At 34.3% G+C, this 20,226-nt stretch overlaps 1 protein-coding gene and 1 long non-coding RNA gene across 2 annotated transcripts in view; one reads left to right on the top strand and one right to left on the bottom strand.

Moving 5' to 3' along the window:
• Window positions 1-20,226, top strand: part of LOC143042214 (uncharacterized) — a 98,797-nt gene that overhangs the window by 32,387 nt on the left and 46,184 nt on the right. The window lies entirely within an intron of this gene.
• LOC143042213 (uncharacterized) lies at window positions 1,650-18,245 on the bottom strand. Its single transcript, XM_076214482.1, has 6 exons — window positions 18,192-18,245; window positions 13,597-13,777; window positions 10,276-10,590; window positions 6,596-6,662; window positions 5,080-5,141; window positions 1,650-1,777 (listed from the first exon to the last, which is right to left on the bottom strand). Exons 1-6 carry the CDS (start codon window positions 18,240-18,242, stop codon window positions 1,707-1,709), a joined length of 747 nt encoding a protein of 248 aa, XP_076070597.1. The 5' UTR covers window positions 18,243-18,245; the 3' UTR covers window positions 1,650-1,706.

The raw sequence follows: 20,226 nt of genomic DNA, 5'->3' as shown, positions 1-20,226 counted from the left end.
TCCGCTAGCAGATCCACAACCAACGTTCAGTTCACAAAACAACATGAATAGCCGCCAGCGGGTAAACTCCATCTTTTATGGCGCAAATCTCCAAGTTCAAAACATAAATGTGTACATGTGTGACACACAAAAAATCAACCATGAAGCAACGATCGATGATCAGTGAAAGTCACGGTGTGTGAAGCGTAGGACAAACTATACGTGTTTGTCTCAAATTAGACACGTTTTTTTTTAATTTTATTTCACTGTTGAATTTTGTTGTTATGTTATAACAAAAAATTATTAACTTTAAGTAATGTATTATTGTTGTCAATGCGAGATTCTTTCAGCGTACCATTGTATGATTTATCTAATATTACTACGCTGAGGACCTCAAACAGGTAAAATAAACAAAAACTAATGCATTTAAAATCGAAAATAAATGCAATAAATGTGAGGTTTTCTAACTTTAAAAGCCAAAAAATATAGAAAATATTGCAGGATAAAGACAATAACTGTTTAGTGACTTTAAATATCAGCTGTATTTGTACTCGCCTCGAAACAGGTGTAATAGCTCGTTAAAAGCTCGCATACACCAGTTTCCTTGACTCGTACAGCTAATATTTGAGTGCCAGTCTGCCTAAGAATCAGGCAGTGGTGAAAACATGACCAAAAAATCCCACCCAATTTGACATTGATTTCAGTTCATAATATGTAGTTATGCACAAAAATAACATTCATTTTCGTTTTCTGTTCTGGTAATAGAAGATACAATTTGGTTGAAATGCACTAGAAATTTTCGAATAAGGGGAGATAACTCTGTAATTTGCTATCATTCTAACCAATTTTGTAACAGAGTTATTTGATATTACCAGACACACACAAACGAAAGACTAATAATTTTTAACTCAGGATGATGGTTAGTATTAAATAACATGATTAGCTCAGTAGGTTTTTTCTGATCATGATTTTTACCTAAATTGCCTGCTTCTTACAAAGACTAGCACTTAAAGACACTGAACAGTTATTAGATATAGGAATATGTAATTATATAAACGACATTTTATATGAACATAATTAATCGTTAAAAAAAAACCAACAATGTAAGTGTGATGCAAGTGTCAGATAAAGCTGACCAGACTCATGTTCATTTTACCTCCATTTTATATGCTAAGTATAGTTGATCTATCTTTTACTGCAGTAGGAATAAAATATGCAGAGGAGCTTAAGATCACAGAGGTTGAATTCATAACAGTTGGCACAAGCTTGAATTTGGATCGTTTGCATATACTATTTAATATACGGATTTGACTACTAAAACATAACCTTGATCACTATTCAAAAGCATCATGTCAATGTCAGATGAACATGAAGGTAGATTTTGCATAGATAAGTATACCACGTATAGATGCACATCACTCATAATCAGTTCGAAATTCTCAAAATATATATAGTTTTCAGTTTTTTCTAAACAGTGGTAAATTCATAAAAAAAATATTGTTATGGTCTACACACATATGGCCGGACAGAAAGATCGCCACACAAGACATCTACATAATTATGTATATATGTAACTTAGATATCAGGAAACAAATCGAAATACCTTTTGAATATAAAGTTTAAGACACAAAGTTTACATCTCGCTTTCCGATGGGCAATATATTTCTCACCTTTTTGAGACATTCGTCGTCGACGAGACAAACCAAAGAAACATTCGGTTTTAGCTATTACTTACTCGATACTGATAGAATAAGCATAAACACTACTAGAACTGCAACACGTGGAGTATTTCTATATGCTGAAGTAAAAAAAAGTTAAAATTAGTCCCAAATTTAGCTTATTTCACTGCACACTACATTTCAAATGAAACAGTTGCAAAAGTCTCTGTATCAAGTTCAAAGCTTATGGTATAAAACTCACAGCATGTACTCGAATGAGATAAGTACCGGTATTATATTAATGTTCTAAGTTGTCGATGTTCTCTTGATATACATGTATGATTGGATAGCATTCGAAAATGATTTGTATTCAGAGCTGGGTGAAATTGATTACCACGGTCAAATCAGGTTTTGCATCAAAGGGTAATATCCTGCCTGCGATTTGACTTTCATCCAAAGTGGTGACGCTTAGAATTAGAAATCAATTAGGTATTTCATATGAAATCGGATACTTTTTAGGATTTGTTTAACTGTTTCATTAGTTGTTAAGCATATTAAGCGATGATATCATTTTCTGAAATATGTCCTATTCTTGTAAACTAATTATACATAATCAAACTTATTTGAAGACAAATTCAAAAAAAGCTTTCACGCTACATTGAAGACCTGTTGGTGACCTTCTGTTGTTGTTGGTTTTTTTTCTATGGTCGGGTTGTTGTCTCTTTGGCACATTCCCCATTTCCATTCTCAATTTTATACCTTAGCTGTATTTGGCAAAACTTTTTTTGAATTTTGATCCTCAATGCTCTTCAAGTTCTTACTTAACTTCGCTTTTTTTTTTTTTTTTTTTTTTACTTTTTTTGGATTCGAAAACGCACGTCTGGCGTAAATACAAAATTTAATACTGGTACATGTATCTATGATTAGTTTATTCACATCTTTTTGGTTTTTTAAAGCTCCAACTTCAGGAGAGTGCAAATCGTTCACAATTTTTTTGTAAATTGTTGTTTATAAAATTGAGAAAGGAAATGGGGAATGTGTCAAAGCGACAACAACCCGATCATAGAGCAGACAACAGACGAAGGCCACCAATGGGTGCCACCAATGGGTCTTTAATGTAGCGAGAATTCCCGCACCCGAAGGTGTCCTTCAGCTGGCCCCTAAAAAACCCATGTATACTAGTACAGTGATAATGGACGTCATACCAAACTCCGAATTATACACAAGAAACTAAAATTAAAATTAATACAAAACTAACAAAGGCCAGAGGCTCCTGACTTGGGACAGACGCAAAATTGCGGCGGGGTTAAACATGTTTATGAGATCTCAACCCTCCCCCTATACCTCTAGCCAATGTAGAAAAAGTAAACGCATAACAATACGCACATTAAAATTCAGTTCAAGTAAAGTCCTAGTCCGGTGTCAAAAATGTAACAAAAGAAAATAAATAAAATGACAATAATACATAAATAACAACAGACTACTAGCTGTTAACTGTCATGCCAGCTAGCGCTCCAAACCTCAATAAAACTGATTGAAAGATTATGTCTTCATCATATGAATATCAGGCACAATGCCTCCCGTTAGGGGTTTAGTATCATACTGTCATAAAATATTGACTATTTTCAACCTAATACTAATAAAAGGCAAGTTAAAAGATAGAGACCAAATATAGCAAAGAAACATTTTCAACCCATAAATCTTAGACCGGTGTAAAGTTCCAACTTGATTCTGTAATCTGTCGTGGGAAGATTACATATAATAGCAAATCAATAGCTTCAAGAATGACACAAACAAGTGTGGAAATTTGATTATATACATTGTAAATGAAGTTTCTCAGTTGAAATACCATAACTCTTTACAAAATCTTCAGAATGGAACAAAATCGAGCTTCATCAGTTTGTAACTTGTTAAGCTACAGGCTCTTGAGAGCTTGTGTCGCTCACCTGACTCTACATAGGGGTTTAAAATCATATAAAAAAGATAAAAATCATAACAGATACTTAAATAATGTTTGAGGTCAAATTTGGTTTATTATTGCCCCTGTACTTTAAAAATTATTCCCGGTGGCCATCTTGAACAGTAATCAGCCACAAAGTAGTAACACTTCACCAGCACCTCACAAAGAACATTTTGACATGTGTAGTTTCATTCCATTTAGTAGTTCTCTAACATAAGACATTTGTATGTATTTTCAATAGGGTACTATGTTAAACTATGTCCCCTGCTGGCGTCCCCTGCTGGCTACAAAGTAACAACACTTGGTCAGCACCTCATAAGGAACATTTATGATATCTTTGATTTCATTCTATTTGGTAGGACTTAGTTTAACATAGTGTCCTATGTTAAACTAAGTCCTACGCTGGCGGTCATATTGAAGAATGGATCAGTCACAAGGTAACAACGCTTGCAATTGGTAAACACCTCAAAAGGAACATTCAATGCTGTGTTTGCATGGTTTCATTCCATTCAGTGGTTCTCTAAAGGAAGACATTTGTATGTAATTCCCATAGGGTCCTATGTTAAACTAAGTCCCCTGCTGGCAGTTATCTTGGATTATGGATGGGCAACAAAGTTACAACACTTGGTCAGCGCCTTATAAGTTACATTCATGCTATGTTTGGTTTCATTCCATTCAGTGGTTCTCTAAAAGAATACATTTGTATGTATTTCTCATAGGGTCCTATGTTAAACTAAGTCCCCCGCTAGCGACCGTCTTGGATGATGGATCGGCTACAAAGTAACAACACTTGGTCAGCAACTCATAAGGAACATTCATTCTATGTTTGGTTCAATTCCATTTAGTGGTTCTCTAAAATAAGACATTTGTATGCATTTCCCATAGAGTCCTATGTTAAACTAAGTCATCAGCTGACGGCCGATTTGATAGATGGATCGGCTAAAAAATAACACCACTTGGTCATCACCTTACAAGGAATATGCATGCCGTATTTTGTTCCATTCCATTCAGTGGTTCTCTAGAAGAAGTTCAAAATGTAAAAAAGTTAACGACGACGGACACCAAGTGATGAGAAAAGCTCACTTGGCCCTTCTGGTCAGGTGAGCTAAAAATGTATGCTAAAATTATACACCAAATATCAATATTGCCAAGTGATGAGAATACAAACAGAAATACATAAAACAGAATATAGGAAACTAACAACTGAGCAACACAGACAAACCAAAAATAAGGGGCGGGAAGGGGGGGGGGGGTTCTATCAATTCCTTTTAAACTTACAACTTACACCATACTTCTACAATTGTTATTCCATAACTTATCTTTACTTTATGGAAGAAATATCAATTACTATGTTAACATATTAATTTTTCATATTGTTGCATTTGTTTTTAAGAATTTCCGTTTCTAAGACCTGTATTAGTTCAGAATTCTTAAGTTTTATAACCAATATTCAAGTTTCGCATAATTTTATGATCAACATACCTATTATATGATAGCGAAACGATGAATTGTCTGTCGATGTTATTCCAGAATCTTTAGATAACCTGACAAAAAAAGGATACATAAATAGAACGTGTACATCGTAAACTTTAAAAAAAATGTAAATAATGCGATTGTATGAGACAATGAGAGACCATATCCTGGCAAGAATAATCAAATCGACATACGTCAAGAGATATACATTAATTAGGACCTGGTTTGCCGATACAGATGTTTAGGTACTTTTAAAATATCTATAGAAAAAAATAGGAATAAAACTGGCATTTTAACGTTAATTGGTGTAGCTGTTGAATTATTTGATTTTTCAACAATTTTTTTAAAACTAATTATTTTTTCAAATTCAGATTATAAAAACAAGCTGCAAGATCTTCATTATGTAACTGTTTATCCGTTTGATAACATACGAGGTGATCCAATCAATAGTATTATATCCAAGAATAAAAATAGTTCTGTATTGTAGTTAATTTATTACTATTTCGGAGTTTAATGGGACGTCAATTTTCGCTCAACTTATATACGTGTACATGTTTGAGGGGCCAACTGAGCAGGCCTCCGAGTTAGGATTTTCGCGCAGTGTGGAAGACCCATCGGCGGCCTTCGAATGTTTTCTGTTCTTTGGACGGGTTGTTGTAACTTTGCCATATTATTCGTTTCCAATCTCAATTTTTGTTCAAAATAATTATATGGAATCAATGTGGTCCGAAAAATATATAATGTGTACACTAAAGTCCCAGTTGAATTGTACAAGGTTATTCTTTATATATACGTATTAGTAAAATGATGCAAACATTTTTGCCAACATCTACAACAAAGATTATACGAAATTTGTCTGCAGAAGAAACAGAAATATATCATTTGAGATCACTTACCTCTGTTCCTGTGGTAGATTGTTTTATGAAAATTAACTATTATATTTACGAAACGATACGATTTATCATAAGTTTGTGACGTTATACCATATTGATACCTTTAAAAGGAGTAGGTCCAGTAAAGCACCTTTTTGGCCCCAAAATATAGATGTTTAAACGAAATTGTTAAAATGTGTTCCTTCTTAATATTTAAATATAAGTTGTATTATTATAATACATAACATATTTATAGGTTGAGAATGAACATGGATGCGGCCAATTTCATTTTTTACAAAAACCATCTGACAAGTGACATATTATGGCATATTTGATAGATTTTTCATATCTTAACGTGAATTTGAGCGTCTTTAATTACTAAATCAGTTCAAATCTTTCACATAAACTAATTAAATCGACTGAAGTAGATGCGTAAGGCTCTTTAGTGTTTTAAAAAAGTGTCCACAATCTTTCATCCGATGAACCTGAACTTTGAGGCCAAAATCGGCTCTAACCGAACCTACTCCTTTGTAAGCATAAGTTGCGCTTTCTATCTCTTTAACTTTGTTCAACTTCAATCTACAGGTTTTAGAAAACAGAAGGTTCAAATAAACATGTCTTTTGTGACAAGATATTTTACAAGAAATACTCACACAACTGTTGATATTGAGTCACAGTTAAAGTTGAGTTTCCACTTGTTCTCATTAAGACACTCATATTCTAAAACGGTTAAATAGACATAAGTTTATATTTGATGCACAATTACTTTCTTAGAACATCTAAAACCAGAGTGCACACGTCAACATGTTTTACTGATCATAATTAATTTTCCATCGATAAAATGTACTACTAACAATTGTGCAACCCTTAAGCTAGGTTCACACTGCTGATCAGATCAAGTCGATGATACCGATTGTCCAAATTTCCACGACCAAGCTTTAACAAATTCTTGATCGGGCCTGTTTACGACTTCTACCCGACTGTACACGACCTTAACTCGACCATTCACGACTCCAATACGACCACTAATTGAATATATATTTGATAATCCCGACCAATTCACGATTTTAACTCGTATAGCTAGACCAAATCAACTATACTCGATCTCAGCCTAATCTCGACCAGACCAGCTAGATCGACCTCATCGTATACGGGTCGTAGGGATAGTCGGGAATTGGTCGGATATGTTCAATTGCAGTATAAATATGTATGGTCCTCTACAGTACAGGGGCATTACTTGTTACACTTGTCCGTCCGTAAGTACTTTCATACGTCCCAACAATTAGTTTCCGTTCTCTAATTTCATTACGTTTGCCTCAAACAATTTTTATGAAACGTATATACATTTCTTATTACTATAAAACACATATCAAGTGCGAATTAAGCAGGTGGATTAGTGGGAAAGTTGGTTAGAGCTCAGAGAGACAGGTTAATAAGTGTGACGGAGCTTGAATAGAGCGTAGAAGACGAACAAGAAGGCGTAGACAGCAACGTCCGCCGAGAAATCTAGGTGAAGCAGTGGCTGACACGGCGACCTCTGTGAGGGCAGTATAAAGTAAAATCACAAAAAGACTGAACTCCGAGGAAAATTCAAAAAGGAAAGTCCCGAATCAAATGACAAAATCAAAAGTATGAGAGACTAACCGGAGCTCAACAAAGATAACCCCAATGGTTATAAAAACTTCCTAAGAGTGAAGTTACATCGACGCTGATATGTTATGGGAGTTTTTCTGCTTTTTTCTTGAAAATGACACCACAAAATGAAATTTGTCACCGCATTGGTACATATGTATGTAATCAGTATGTTCCATATATTTGATATCCAGTAGTTGAATGGTTAAAGTTATTTCAATTTAGTGTATCCATGGCAACAACCTGCTTGTTTTTGCTAAAAAAATATTACAAAAAAGGGTAAAGATGTCACAAATTTCCCTAAAATTTGGCCAAAAATAAGATTCCAATTCCCTGTATGAAGAATTCAAATAAAAATCATTTATCTTTCGTCTCATTTTGTTGTAAAATTATGTCAAAAAGTTCGTGTGAAAAAAGTGTTTGTAAACATTCGACATATAGTTGTTAATTTCTGTGTCATTTGGTGTCCTGTGGAGAGTTGTCTCATTGGCAATTATACCCCATCTTCTGATTTTTGTACTTTTGTAATTTTCTGGACATACGGAAAATAAGGAGAGTAAAAAAAAACTCATAACAGGTTAAATATAATCTTAAAAACTAACTGTGAAGGCTAAACTAGTCATCAGCTGTCTGATAATGATTTTTTTAATGCACACTTACTTTCATATTTGAACAATCATCTAGGGCCAAAATGCAGGATCTACTTCCCTTCTGGAACACCTGAGATCATCCCAGCTTTTGGGTTTCGTGTTGTAATGATTTTAGTTTTCTATGTTGTGTCATGTTGACTGCTGTTTGTCTTCTCATCGGTTTTCGTTTTCGATATGTCTGTGTCTGTTTGTTTCCGACTTTTGAGTTTGATTGTTCCGTTTGGTATCTTATAAAATTTTACCCATTCTTGCAAAAGTACAGAAACGTACTGTACTTGGAGGAATTTGTGTATAAAATAAATAGTGACAATACATTTTTGCGGAAGTAAAGTTATGAGAGTTAATCAAATCTGCACAAACTATAAGAGATTCGTGTAGCAGTCATGTGTACTCGTGTATGTCCGAGTAGATATCGAAGAGTGGTCGAATGTGGTCGCTTAGAGATCGGGTATTGGTCGAGTTGGTCTGAGATTGAGAAATATAGAAGTCACAGTGATCATGAAGCGATCGGGCATTGGTCGAGTTAAACTGGACTACATATCAAACGATATGGTGAAGATCGGAAAATGATCGGATATTAGTCGAGTAAAGGTCGAGATGATCGAGTACTGATCGGTAAAATATTTGTATTCCGACCAAACTCGATCTCTACACGATCCTTTCCCGATCAATTCGACCGCTACTCGACGAGTTCTCGATCTCTTCTCGAGTGACTGGCTTCTCGATCCTTACTCGAATATTTTTGACATGCCAAAAACTCTCGGGTAGAAAGTCAGATCGATGACGACCAAGGTAGACCTCCCTGAATATTCTTGTCGATTGAGCCAGACCAGTCTGCCGATCGCTTAATCTGTCTTGATCTAGATTGATCGAGTTGGTCTCATCGGCAGTGTGACCCTAGCTTTATATGTAGACCAGAAGAATACGTCTGGTTTTTGAAATTTGGGCACTGCGACACCATGATTGCAGCAACTATTCATTGTATAGGTATTATATTTAGTTTTTTTTTCTCTCAAAACGGTCGGTTAATAATGCTACTTGTCATGAACGCAGACATATATTTTCTTTATAAACTACATAGGCAAACTTAAAAAAAAAAAACTGATGTGAATTCCAACTCAAATGGGTTTATAAAGTCCGGAAACTGATGTTCAGTAATTGTCGTTTGTTGATGTGGTTCATAAGACATTTGTGTTTCTCGTTTCTCGTTTTTTATATAAATTAGACTGTTAGTTTTCCCGTTTGAATGGTTTTACACTACCTGTTTGGTGTAATCGTAATGAAGACCGAACTTTAACCTTTAATGGTTTACTTTTATAAAATAGTAATTCGAATACCATCTAAATTTTCAATCTTGACAAATACCATTTTTTGTGGTAAAATTAACGTGAGCTTCGTGTAAACGCTCGTTTGGGGTGAATCTCACGTTACATTTTTCACGTGAATTTCATGCGAGATTTATGTGAAACAAGAATGTGTCCATAGTACACGGATGCCCCACTCGCTCTATCATTTTCCATGTTCAGTGGACCGTAAAATTGGGGTCAAACTTTAATTTGGCAGTTAAATTAGAAAGATCATATCATAAGAAACAAGAGTACTAAGTTTCAAGTTGATTAGACTACAACTTCATCAATAACTACCTTGACCAAAAACTTTAACCTGACGCACAGACGGACGAAACTGAAACTTGCACTTTTCTATGTTCAGTGGACCATGACAATTGGGTCAAAACTTGAAATTGACTTAAAAATTGGAAAGATCATATCATGGAGAACATGTATACTAAGTTTCAAGTTGATTGAATTTCAACTTCATCAAAAACTACCTTGACCAAAAACTTTAACCTGACGCACAGACGGACGAACGAACGAACTGACGAACATACCAGAAAACATAATGCCCCTCTACTATTGTAGGTGGGGCATTATAAAAATCAACACGTCTACAAAAACTTGCTTTGCTACTACCCCCTCCTTTCCGGAGAGTGTAGAATCATTAGAAGATGATGATCCGAAAATTGACAATTCATTTCAAAAATAGTCTCATACCTGGTGATAAAATGTATTTATTCGGACATGTCTTATGATAGCAGGAACAATCTTCTTTAGATGGTACACACAAACATTGATGATTTGGTCGTGTTACAAAATCATATCCTCTCGTATAGTCACAACGGCATGATCTATCGTTTTTCTCTGTTCCGTTTCTATAAACGACTTGTCCTTCCTCACTGCAGTCAGATCTTTTATAAACACAGCGACTATTTCCAGAAGACAGGAATTTATAAGGTTGGTAGAAATTGCCATCACAATCAGTTCCTTGCAGTGTTCCTTTCGATGACCCAGCAACTATAAGTTTTTGTCCTAAATACACATATATTTATAGTACATATTTTGTTTTTATAAAACATGAGACAATATGCATGTGTTTGTGGACGCGAAAGCCTCCAATCAATATTGTATTTTTATTGAGAGCATTTAATGTCACTACTACCTGTAGTAATAATAGAGTTTAGTAATATAGAGTGCGGAACTAAACAAAATAACATTTTCAAGGTTTTAAATGGACATAAGTGACTCACTGCCAGTATTGCGAACTCTATCTGTAAGTTTTGATTTTAAGCACTGTGTTTAGTTATAATAAAATTTCACGAGACGAACTTAAAATACAGGATATAAACTATAAACAAGAGAAGAGTTCATTCTCAAAAAATATCAAAAAAGAACTAAAAGATAGCTTTGAAAATATTTTCTTTGAAAAATTAAAATTAACTAATGAAACCAGTAAAATATTCTTGTACAGTAAAATAAAAACAAAATATGAAATAGACAAATACATTTCTAAAAATAGTTTTGAAAATAGAAAATTATTATGTAAAATGCGAGTAAGTGACCATTTCTTGGAAATAGAGAGGAGTAGATATAAAAGAATTCAAAGAAAAAATAGAATATGTAAACATTGTAATATAAATGCGGTTGAAGATGAAACCCACTTTTTCTTAAAATGTAAAATTAATAAATCTTTACGTAATCAGCTTGAAAAAGATATAAATAATATATGTTTCAGAATACTTTAAATTGTCTGAAACAGATAGATTACAATTAATTCTATCTTCATATGATATTATACAGCTTACTGTTCCGTTCATTAAAAAGTCATTTGCACTGAGGGGAGTGGACACAACGCCTGCATAAATATTACTGTTTTACCACTATATATGATGTTTAATATGTTCATTTTTCCATTGTATATATTGTATTGTATTGTTTGTATATGCCTTCAACCCCCAGAGGTATAAATGTGCATTTCATGAATAAATAAATATATTAATATCTTAGAGTGCAGTAATTCAAAATTTCCAAATTATAAATGGTAAAATTGAAAGTGGAAATGGCCAATGTGTCTAAAAGACAACAACCTGACCAAATAGCAGATAATGGACGTCATTTTAAACTCTGACATATATAAAAGAAACTAAAATTGAAAATCATACAAGACTAACAAAGGCAAGGGTTTCTTGACTTGGGACAGGCGCGAAAATGCGGCGGGGTTAAACAAGTTTTTTGAGATCTCAACTCTCCCACTATACCTCTATCCAATTTAAAAAAAAAAAAAAAAAAATATTTCGTACAGTAAAGCCTCGGTCACACCTTACCGGATAGCACGAACGGTTGCCTAACGGGTGAAAATAAAAGTTGTCCGTTGACAAAATTGTTATCCGTTGGGAGTCCGTTGAAGTACTGACCGAATAAAACGGACGAGTAACGGATGCTTAACGGACACAAACCAGATATGCAACGTACGAGAGACGGACACGTACCGGACAAAACGGATGTCGAACGTACATCTAACGGACGAGTACCGCATAAAACGGACACCTAACGGAAGCGTACCGGATAAAACGGATGAACAACATATACGGAAAAATCAAAGGCGACAATAATAATACATGTAAATCGCATATATATTCAAAATGTTTCTGTGTAACTGGTTTTGGTTTGTTCTTCAAAATTCCGCCAAAGGGCAGTGTCTGGCCTGAATAAGAACTGCTTGATTGTGAAGACGTGCCTATACTCTAAGATCGATTATGAATAATAAGAATTCATGAACCTTAATAAATCTGACATACCAATAATTGGCAATTCTGACGCGAAATTTTCAATTGGCTTTTATCCGTTTCAGATCCGTTCATCATATTAGTTATCTTGTTGTACACCTAGATAACGAATTTATTTCTTATGAACATTTCCTTTACTCATTTTGAAACCAGGATGTAAAATTGGAAAAATGGTAATGAAAAATTTACATTGTAACGTTTTTTTCAATGTCTATGTTGCTGCGCATTGTAAAATACTTTTTACTTATTTTTTTGGAAAAAATCAGAAAAATTTTGTGTTCTTTTTTATTTAAAATTTTTTGATTTTTTTTTTTTTTTTTTGAAATTTTTAACATTTTATTTGGATTATAATTATTTTTTTTTTATTTTTTTTTTTAAATTGTTTTTTCTTGGCCAAAAAAATTTAAAAATTCTGAATTTTTTGGCAAAATTTTATTTATCCCGGGGTGAACCAGGGTGGGTGTTATTTACACCGGGGTAATTAACCAATCAGATTGCAGTATTTTTGCTGCATAAGAAATAATCCGTTTTATCCGTTAAACGTCCGGTAGAAGTCCGTTGGTGAATTTATCTTCCACCTCCAACAGATGTATAACGGACACGTAACGGATACAAAACGGAAACGAAACGGATGAGTACCGTACAAAACGGACGCCTAACTGGACGTTCAACGGACATTTTATCCGTTTTAAAAATTCTGAATTTTTTGGCAAAATTTTATTTATCCCGGGGTGAACCAGGGTGGGTGTTATTTACACCGGGGTAATTAACCAATCAGATTGCAGTATTTTTGCTGCATAAGAAATAATCCGTTTTATCCGTTATACGTCCGGTAGGAGTGCGTTTGTCATCCGTTCAACATCCGTTTTATCCGTTAAACGTCCGGTAGAAGTCCGTTGGTGAATTTATCTTCCACCTCCAACAGATGTATAACGGACACGTAACGGATACAAAACGGAAACGAAACGGACGAGTACCGTACAAAACGGACGCCTAACTGGACGTTCAACGGACATTTTATCCGTTGGACGTCCGTTCAAAGTTTTGAACATGCTCAAAATTTTCCACCGGACAGAACGGACGTCGACGGATAATACTTACCCTTAACGGACATGCAACGGATATGGATAAACGTCTAACGGATAAGAACGGAAGTCTAACGGACATGAACGGATTGAAAAAAAGTTATCCGTTAGGCGTCCGTTCGAGCTATCCGGTATGGTGTGACCGAGGCTTTAAGATCGTGCATTACCTGGTGCATCAAAATCATCTGCGTCTCTACAAAATTCAGTAAAATTCTGTTCATTCTTATCATACAAGCAAAAGTAGCTCTTGCCCAAACCACAATACGTTTCAGCTCTAAGTTTCCAGTGTGACTGAACAGGACATTGAAAAGTAAATACCGCATTAGATATCTTCAATACAGATATAATCTGAAAAAATAAAGTATTTTAGTTGCAGCTTTTTCTTTAGAGTTACACAAAAATTCATATATTTATCATTGGTGTACTCGTGTAGCTATACATGTACATATAAAAAATATATAAAACAATATATGTAAACTAGACTAATGCATTGGTTATATGTGGTGAACAAAGATGAGAACTCATTTTCTGACCAATGCGCTTTATAGACATCCATTTTACATCTGTTTAAAGCATATCTGCCAACTGTCATTATTAGCGGGGGATTTCCCCCATGGAGGCTCCCAAATTGAAAATTTGAAATATCAATTTTGACCACAATTTAAAAGAAACAATTAATTTTACAATGACTGTAGGCTTATAAAAGTATGAAGAAGCCAAAAAACAACATTACATCCAATTTACAATAACCTTGACAAATCTCACTACTAGCCTTGTTAATAGACTGCTCGACTATCTTCTCTGCTACTTGATTGTCTATTATTGTCATTTGTGTCCCAATGAATTCTTTAGAAAACTATTTAGTAACGCTTCGAATACCAGATGATTAGTTGGCTTGGTCGTATAAACTTGTCATTGAGTTGATAAGTCATTGTTATATTATTAAAAGCCTACAGCTAAATTTCATTTGTCTAACTGGACAGGGCATGCTATTGGTATCCATCGTATGTCCGAATTATAAATAAACAATCATTTGAATAAAATGAAGAAGATGTGGTATGATTGCTAACGAGATAACTCTTCACAAGAGAAAAATGACACAGAAATAAACAACTATATATATATATATATATATATATATATATATATAGATCACCATACGGCCCTCAACAATGAGCAAATTCTATACCGCATAGTCAGCTATAATAACCAGTAGAAAAAGGTTCTTTTTCAGTATTAAACTTTCAATATATCTGTTTAACTCCCCCCTCAAAGTTTACACAACACAAAAGAATTACATGAACGAATTTATTGAATAATTATAAAGATATCTATATAATATACTAAATAAGTGTTTTTACAAATAACCACATCCACGAAATATAGAAATAGACTTTGAAGCGGATACTTGTCCTAGACCGTCACATATAGCCATCTCAGTCAATTCACGTGAGTAGGTCGTATGTTTACGCAAATAGTCTTTCATTACTTTAGAGCATACTTCACACGTATTCAAGTCTGGGTGATATGGAGGTTGATATAATAAGTCTATGTGACGGTGTCCCAAAATAAATCTAAGTGTATTTTCGGCGAATCTACCGTGGTGGAAGCCACAATTGTCCATAACAACAGTGTTCCCGGGACGTAAGCAATAATTTCCAAATCGACTTAATTCCTGTAAAGCATTAGAAAAAAGTCAACGAGATGAAATCCATTTGAAGGTCCAAAAATTGAAAGATCAAAAATAATGTCATACAATTGTGAAACCAACCTCCAAGTCAAATAGACAAAATGATCTTTCTGCTTTAAAATGAATTATTAATAAGGAAACATTTTTTTTAAATCTCAGAATATGATCAAGATTCTTTGATAGAAAGTCATTGAATTTTCATTTCAATATAATGAAGTATTTTTAAGATGCTTGGGTAGCAATTTGAATAGAGAGAACATAATTTTATTAATAAAACATCTTCATTCTATACATTTATAGCCATAGGGTAGCTTGTTTTAATCTAACCTACTTTACACAGTTCTCAAACGAGAGCTTACTTTGGAAGTATATTTATATTCGGTTATATCTATATTACCAGGGTTGATTTTTTTCTTAGGTATAACCTCAATTTACTCAATTTTCTTTGTAATATATATACTAGTAGAAACATGGATATCGTTTTTGGAGACCTTTATAGTTTGTTGTTCAGTGTGAGCCAATGCTCCGTGTTGAAGACCGTAATTCGGCCTATGATGGTTTACTTTTACGAATATTGACTTAGATGGAGAGTTTTCTTATTGGCACTCAAACCACATCTTCTTATATTATTCTGCTCATTATTAGTCATTGATATGATCTAATTATTCAAGCATGTTACTTTGCAATTACTACAAAGGTGATAAATTTTAATATATACAGCCTCCTCCATTAATAACTACGGTTTCCTTTGGATCTTGAATAAGAAATAAGATAAAACAAATGTTTGCGTTATAACGCAAATGTTTGCGTAAGGTTTGCGTTACAACGCAAAGGTTTGCGTTATAACGCAAAAGGTTGCGTTATAACGCAAAGGTTTGCGTTATAACGCAAAAGGTTTGCTTTGTAACGCAAAAGGTTTGCGTTGTAACGCAAAGGTTTGCGTTTTAACGCAAACATAGGAAGAAAAATAAAAAATAAATGTGTGGCGCTAATACGCTTCCGTAGATACATGTATGACAGTGACTGAATTTCTTTCTCAAAGTGGGAAGGAATTTGTACAATATTCGGATTATTTCGTTCAACATAAATTTCTAAATGTCTCTTCGTTACGCTGTATTCACATTCCGGATGACATTAATCACATTTTTGAAACTGTATTGACATTAGGAGAAAAGAGGCAAATTGAAAATGCCCCCATGGAATTGAAAAATGTCGCCGTAAATGAAAAAGAAACAAGTCATACCACCACCGTCTCCTTACTCTTACTCCACACCCGCAGATGATAATTACCACAGTAGTACAGATGAAGACCAAGAGGACAAGTCTAAGCCAACCAAGATATGTTCACCCGTTGGACTATGACATTTTAAGCTATATGCTCATTAGAATGTGATTATTATAAACTTTCCTGTTAAAATTGTAATATTCACATGTTTTGCATTTTGTTAACGTGTCACTTTGCCGACCAGATCATATGAAAAATCAATATTGGCAAAAAAAATACATTTGCCTATCGTATACTTATATCTGTATGCCAAGATCGTTATATAAAATATTATGTATTTCAATTTGTTGCATTGATTCTTCGAAGTCGTATATTAAAGGAGAAATGGTATTATTGCCAATGAGAAATCTATGGAGACAAAAAATTGAGAATACGTTTAATTTCTTGCGTCCGAAGCGCTTTTCTGGATTTACCTTCATCAGGACCGCTCAAAGCCAAACATTTGAAATCCGAAAATGTATAAGTATCGAAACCGTTGACGAGCTATATGTAAACAATACCTTAAATAAATAGCCAACCCCCCACCAAAAAAAAACCCAAAAATAAACCACCTGAATATATATAAGTGGTTGTCCCCAGACAAACCGAGTCAAAACAAAGCTTATTACTGCAACTAAAGATAATCGTACGACCTTCAACTTAATAAATTATCCCGATACCGTGTAGACTAGTCAGCTATAAAATGCTCCGACATGACAATTGTGAAACAGTTCAAACGAAAAAATCAACGCGAAACAAACATGCCTGATGAGTTTACATGTCATCCATTAGCAAACCAGATTAGGCAACAAAGAGTAATCAAGTATTTGAAGAACCCAACTAATTATCTGGTATTCGAAGCGTTACTAAATAGTTTTCTAAAGAATTCATAGGTACACAAATGACACTAATAGACAATCAAGTAGCAGAGAAGATAGTCGAGCAGTCTATTAACAAGACTAGTAGTGAGATTTGTCAAGGTTATTGTAAATTGGGTGTAAAATGTATGTGAAGGCCCCCTTGAAGGTTTTTTAGGACTATGACAGCCATCTTGCACGCAAAACACCCATGGCCATTTTGAAAAGTTGGCAGATATGTTAAAGATGGAGAAATGTGCATATAAGTACATGTGGTCATCCAATTTCATATACATTTGAAATCCTAGAATCTTGTTCATGTACCGGAAATGGGCTATATTGATGTCCCTTTTTATATTTTTTTCCGATAAACATTTTTTTGCGGGTACACATTAACCATCTTCGAAACAAGTACATGTATATATTTGTATTGAGTGCATTTAAATGAATTCAAAACATGACAATTGCTTGGGTTTTTTTTTTCAGAACCAGGATAAAATTATATTTTACTTACCAATATAATAGTCTAAGCGACTATTCAACGAGACTTCACTAAGCAACCCAGTTACAAAATAAGAGACCCCCGAATAATGAACTTTTTTTAAGTTTGCACCTTCGCGATTAATTCGAATTCAGAAAAGTGCTTCCAACAGAAGATGAAAAATTAAAAAATATTTATAGATGCAATGTTAATGTTCATTTTACAACTAGCTAGTTTCTCTCCTTTGTTTGAAAGATAAATAAAATTGATCAACTTATAAGAAAGATCACCAGTCATTCAAATTTAATTCGAACTATCCACTGTTTAATATAATTTATAGCGAATCATGAAAAACAGGACATGTTAAGTGCCAGTCAGTCAAACTGAAATATACAATAATCACTTAATTTAAAGGCACCTCTATTTAACATATAATTGTCCTCCTAAAATTAAATAATAAATCTACATACCAGGAAAAAACTGTAAACATGTATGTAAAATTTGAATCGCTGTAAACCCATTCTGAATGCTGAAAAAAAGAAGCATATTGTCAGACAATTTGTTTATTACAGAGACAGACCGAGACTAAACATATTTGTCATAAACGTTTTTGAGTTGAAATAAAAGCAATATGAAATAAATATCATAAGTTTACTTATAAGTGTTTTAGTTTATGAAATATAACTAAGACACTGCAATTCGCCCTTATTGTCTTCTTTTTTTTTTTTAGCTTAAAGCGGGCTTTTTCTTTATTATGACGAGGGTTTTCTTTATTATGACGAGGGTTTTCTTTATTATGACGAGGGTTTTCTTTATTATGACGAGGGTTTTCTTTATTATGATGAGATTTTTCTTAATTGTGATGAGATTTTCTCTACAATGATGAACTTTTCTTTATTATTGATCATGGAAGTAATATTAATTCCATGGTTTGACCCGTTATGTGTTGCGTCACAGCCTGTCCAGTCACAATTATCTCACCTACGAGTAGGTTTGATCCATTATATGTTATCATGTGCCATAGCTTGTCCAGTCACAACTTTCTCACCAACGAGACAGTTTAGTCCATTCTATATTATCATGTGCCACAGCCTGTCAAGACGCAACTATCTCACCAACGAGTAAGTTTGATTCATTATATGTTATCATGTGCCACAGCCTGTCCAGTCACAACTATCTCACCAACAAGTAAGTTTGATCCATTATATGTTATCATTTGCCACAACTCGTCCAGTCCCAACTATCTCACCGACGAGTTAGTTTTACCCATAATAAGTTATCATGTGCCACAGCCTGTCCAGTCACACATATCTCAAAAACAAGTAAGTTTGATCCATTATATGTTATCATGTGCCACAGCCTGGCCAGTCACAACTATCTCACCAACAAGTAAGTTTGATCCATTATATATTATCATGTGCCACAACCTGTCCAGTCACAACTATCTCACCAACGAGTAAGTTTGATCCATTATATGCTATCATGTGCCACAACCTGTCCAGTCACAACTATCTCACCAGCGAGTAAGTTTGATCCATTATATGATATCATGTGCCACAACCTGTCCAGTCACAACTATCTCACCAACGAGTAAGTTTGCTCTGTTATATGCTATCATGTGCCATAGCTTGTCCAGTCACACCTATCTCAAAAACAAGTAAGTTTGATCCATTATATGTTATCATGTGCCACAGCCTGTCCAGTCACACCTATCTCACCAACAAGTATTAAGTTTGATCCATTATATCTTATCATGTGCCACAGCCTGTCCAGTCACAACTATCTCACCAACAAGTAAGTTTGATCTATTATATGCTATCATGTGCCACAACCTGTCCATTCATAACTATCTCACCAACGAGTAGGTTTAATAATCCAATTTACAATGTATGTAATCATGTGCCACACCTCGTCCAGTCACAACTATCTCACCAACGAGTAAGTTTTATCCATTATATGTTATCATGTGCCACAACCTGTCCAGTCACAACTATCTCACCAACAAATAAGTTTGATCCATGATATGTTATCATGTGCCACAACCTGTCCATTCACAACTTTCTCACCAACGAGTAAGTTTGATTCATTATATGTTATCCTGTGCCACAGCCTGTCCAGTCACAACTATCTCACTAACAAGTAAGTTTTATCCATTATATGTTGTCATGTGTCACAGCCTGTCCAGTCTCAACTATCTCACCAACGAGTTAGTTTTACTCATTATTAGTTATCATGTGCCACAGCCTGTCCAGTCACACATATCTCACTAACAAGTAAGTTTTACCCATTATATGTTGTCATGTGTCACAGCCTGTCCAGTCCCAACTATCTCACCAACGAGTTAGTTTTACCCATTATTAGTTATCATGTGCCACAGCCTGTCCAGTCACACATATCTCACCAACGAATAAGTTTTACCCATTATATGTTGTCAGGTGTCACAGTCTGTCCAGTCCCAACTATCTCACCAACGAGTTAGTTTTACCCATTATTAGTTATCATGTG

This window comes from Mytilus galloprovincialis, chromosome 8, assembly GCF_965363235.1.
Source record: "Mytilus galloprovincialis chromosome 8, xbMytGall1.hap1.1, whole genome shotgun sequence".
In the NCBI taxonomy this organism is placed as follows: domain Eukaryota; kingdom Metazoa; phylum Mollusca; class Bivalvia; order Mytilida; family Mytilidae; genus Mytilus; species Mytilus galloprovincialis.
The sequence above is the reverse complement of the archived record's forward strand: the minus strand, read 5'-3'. Positions and strand labels throughout refer to the sequence as shown.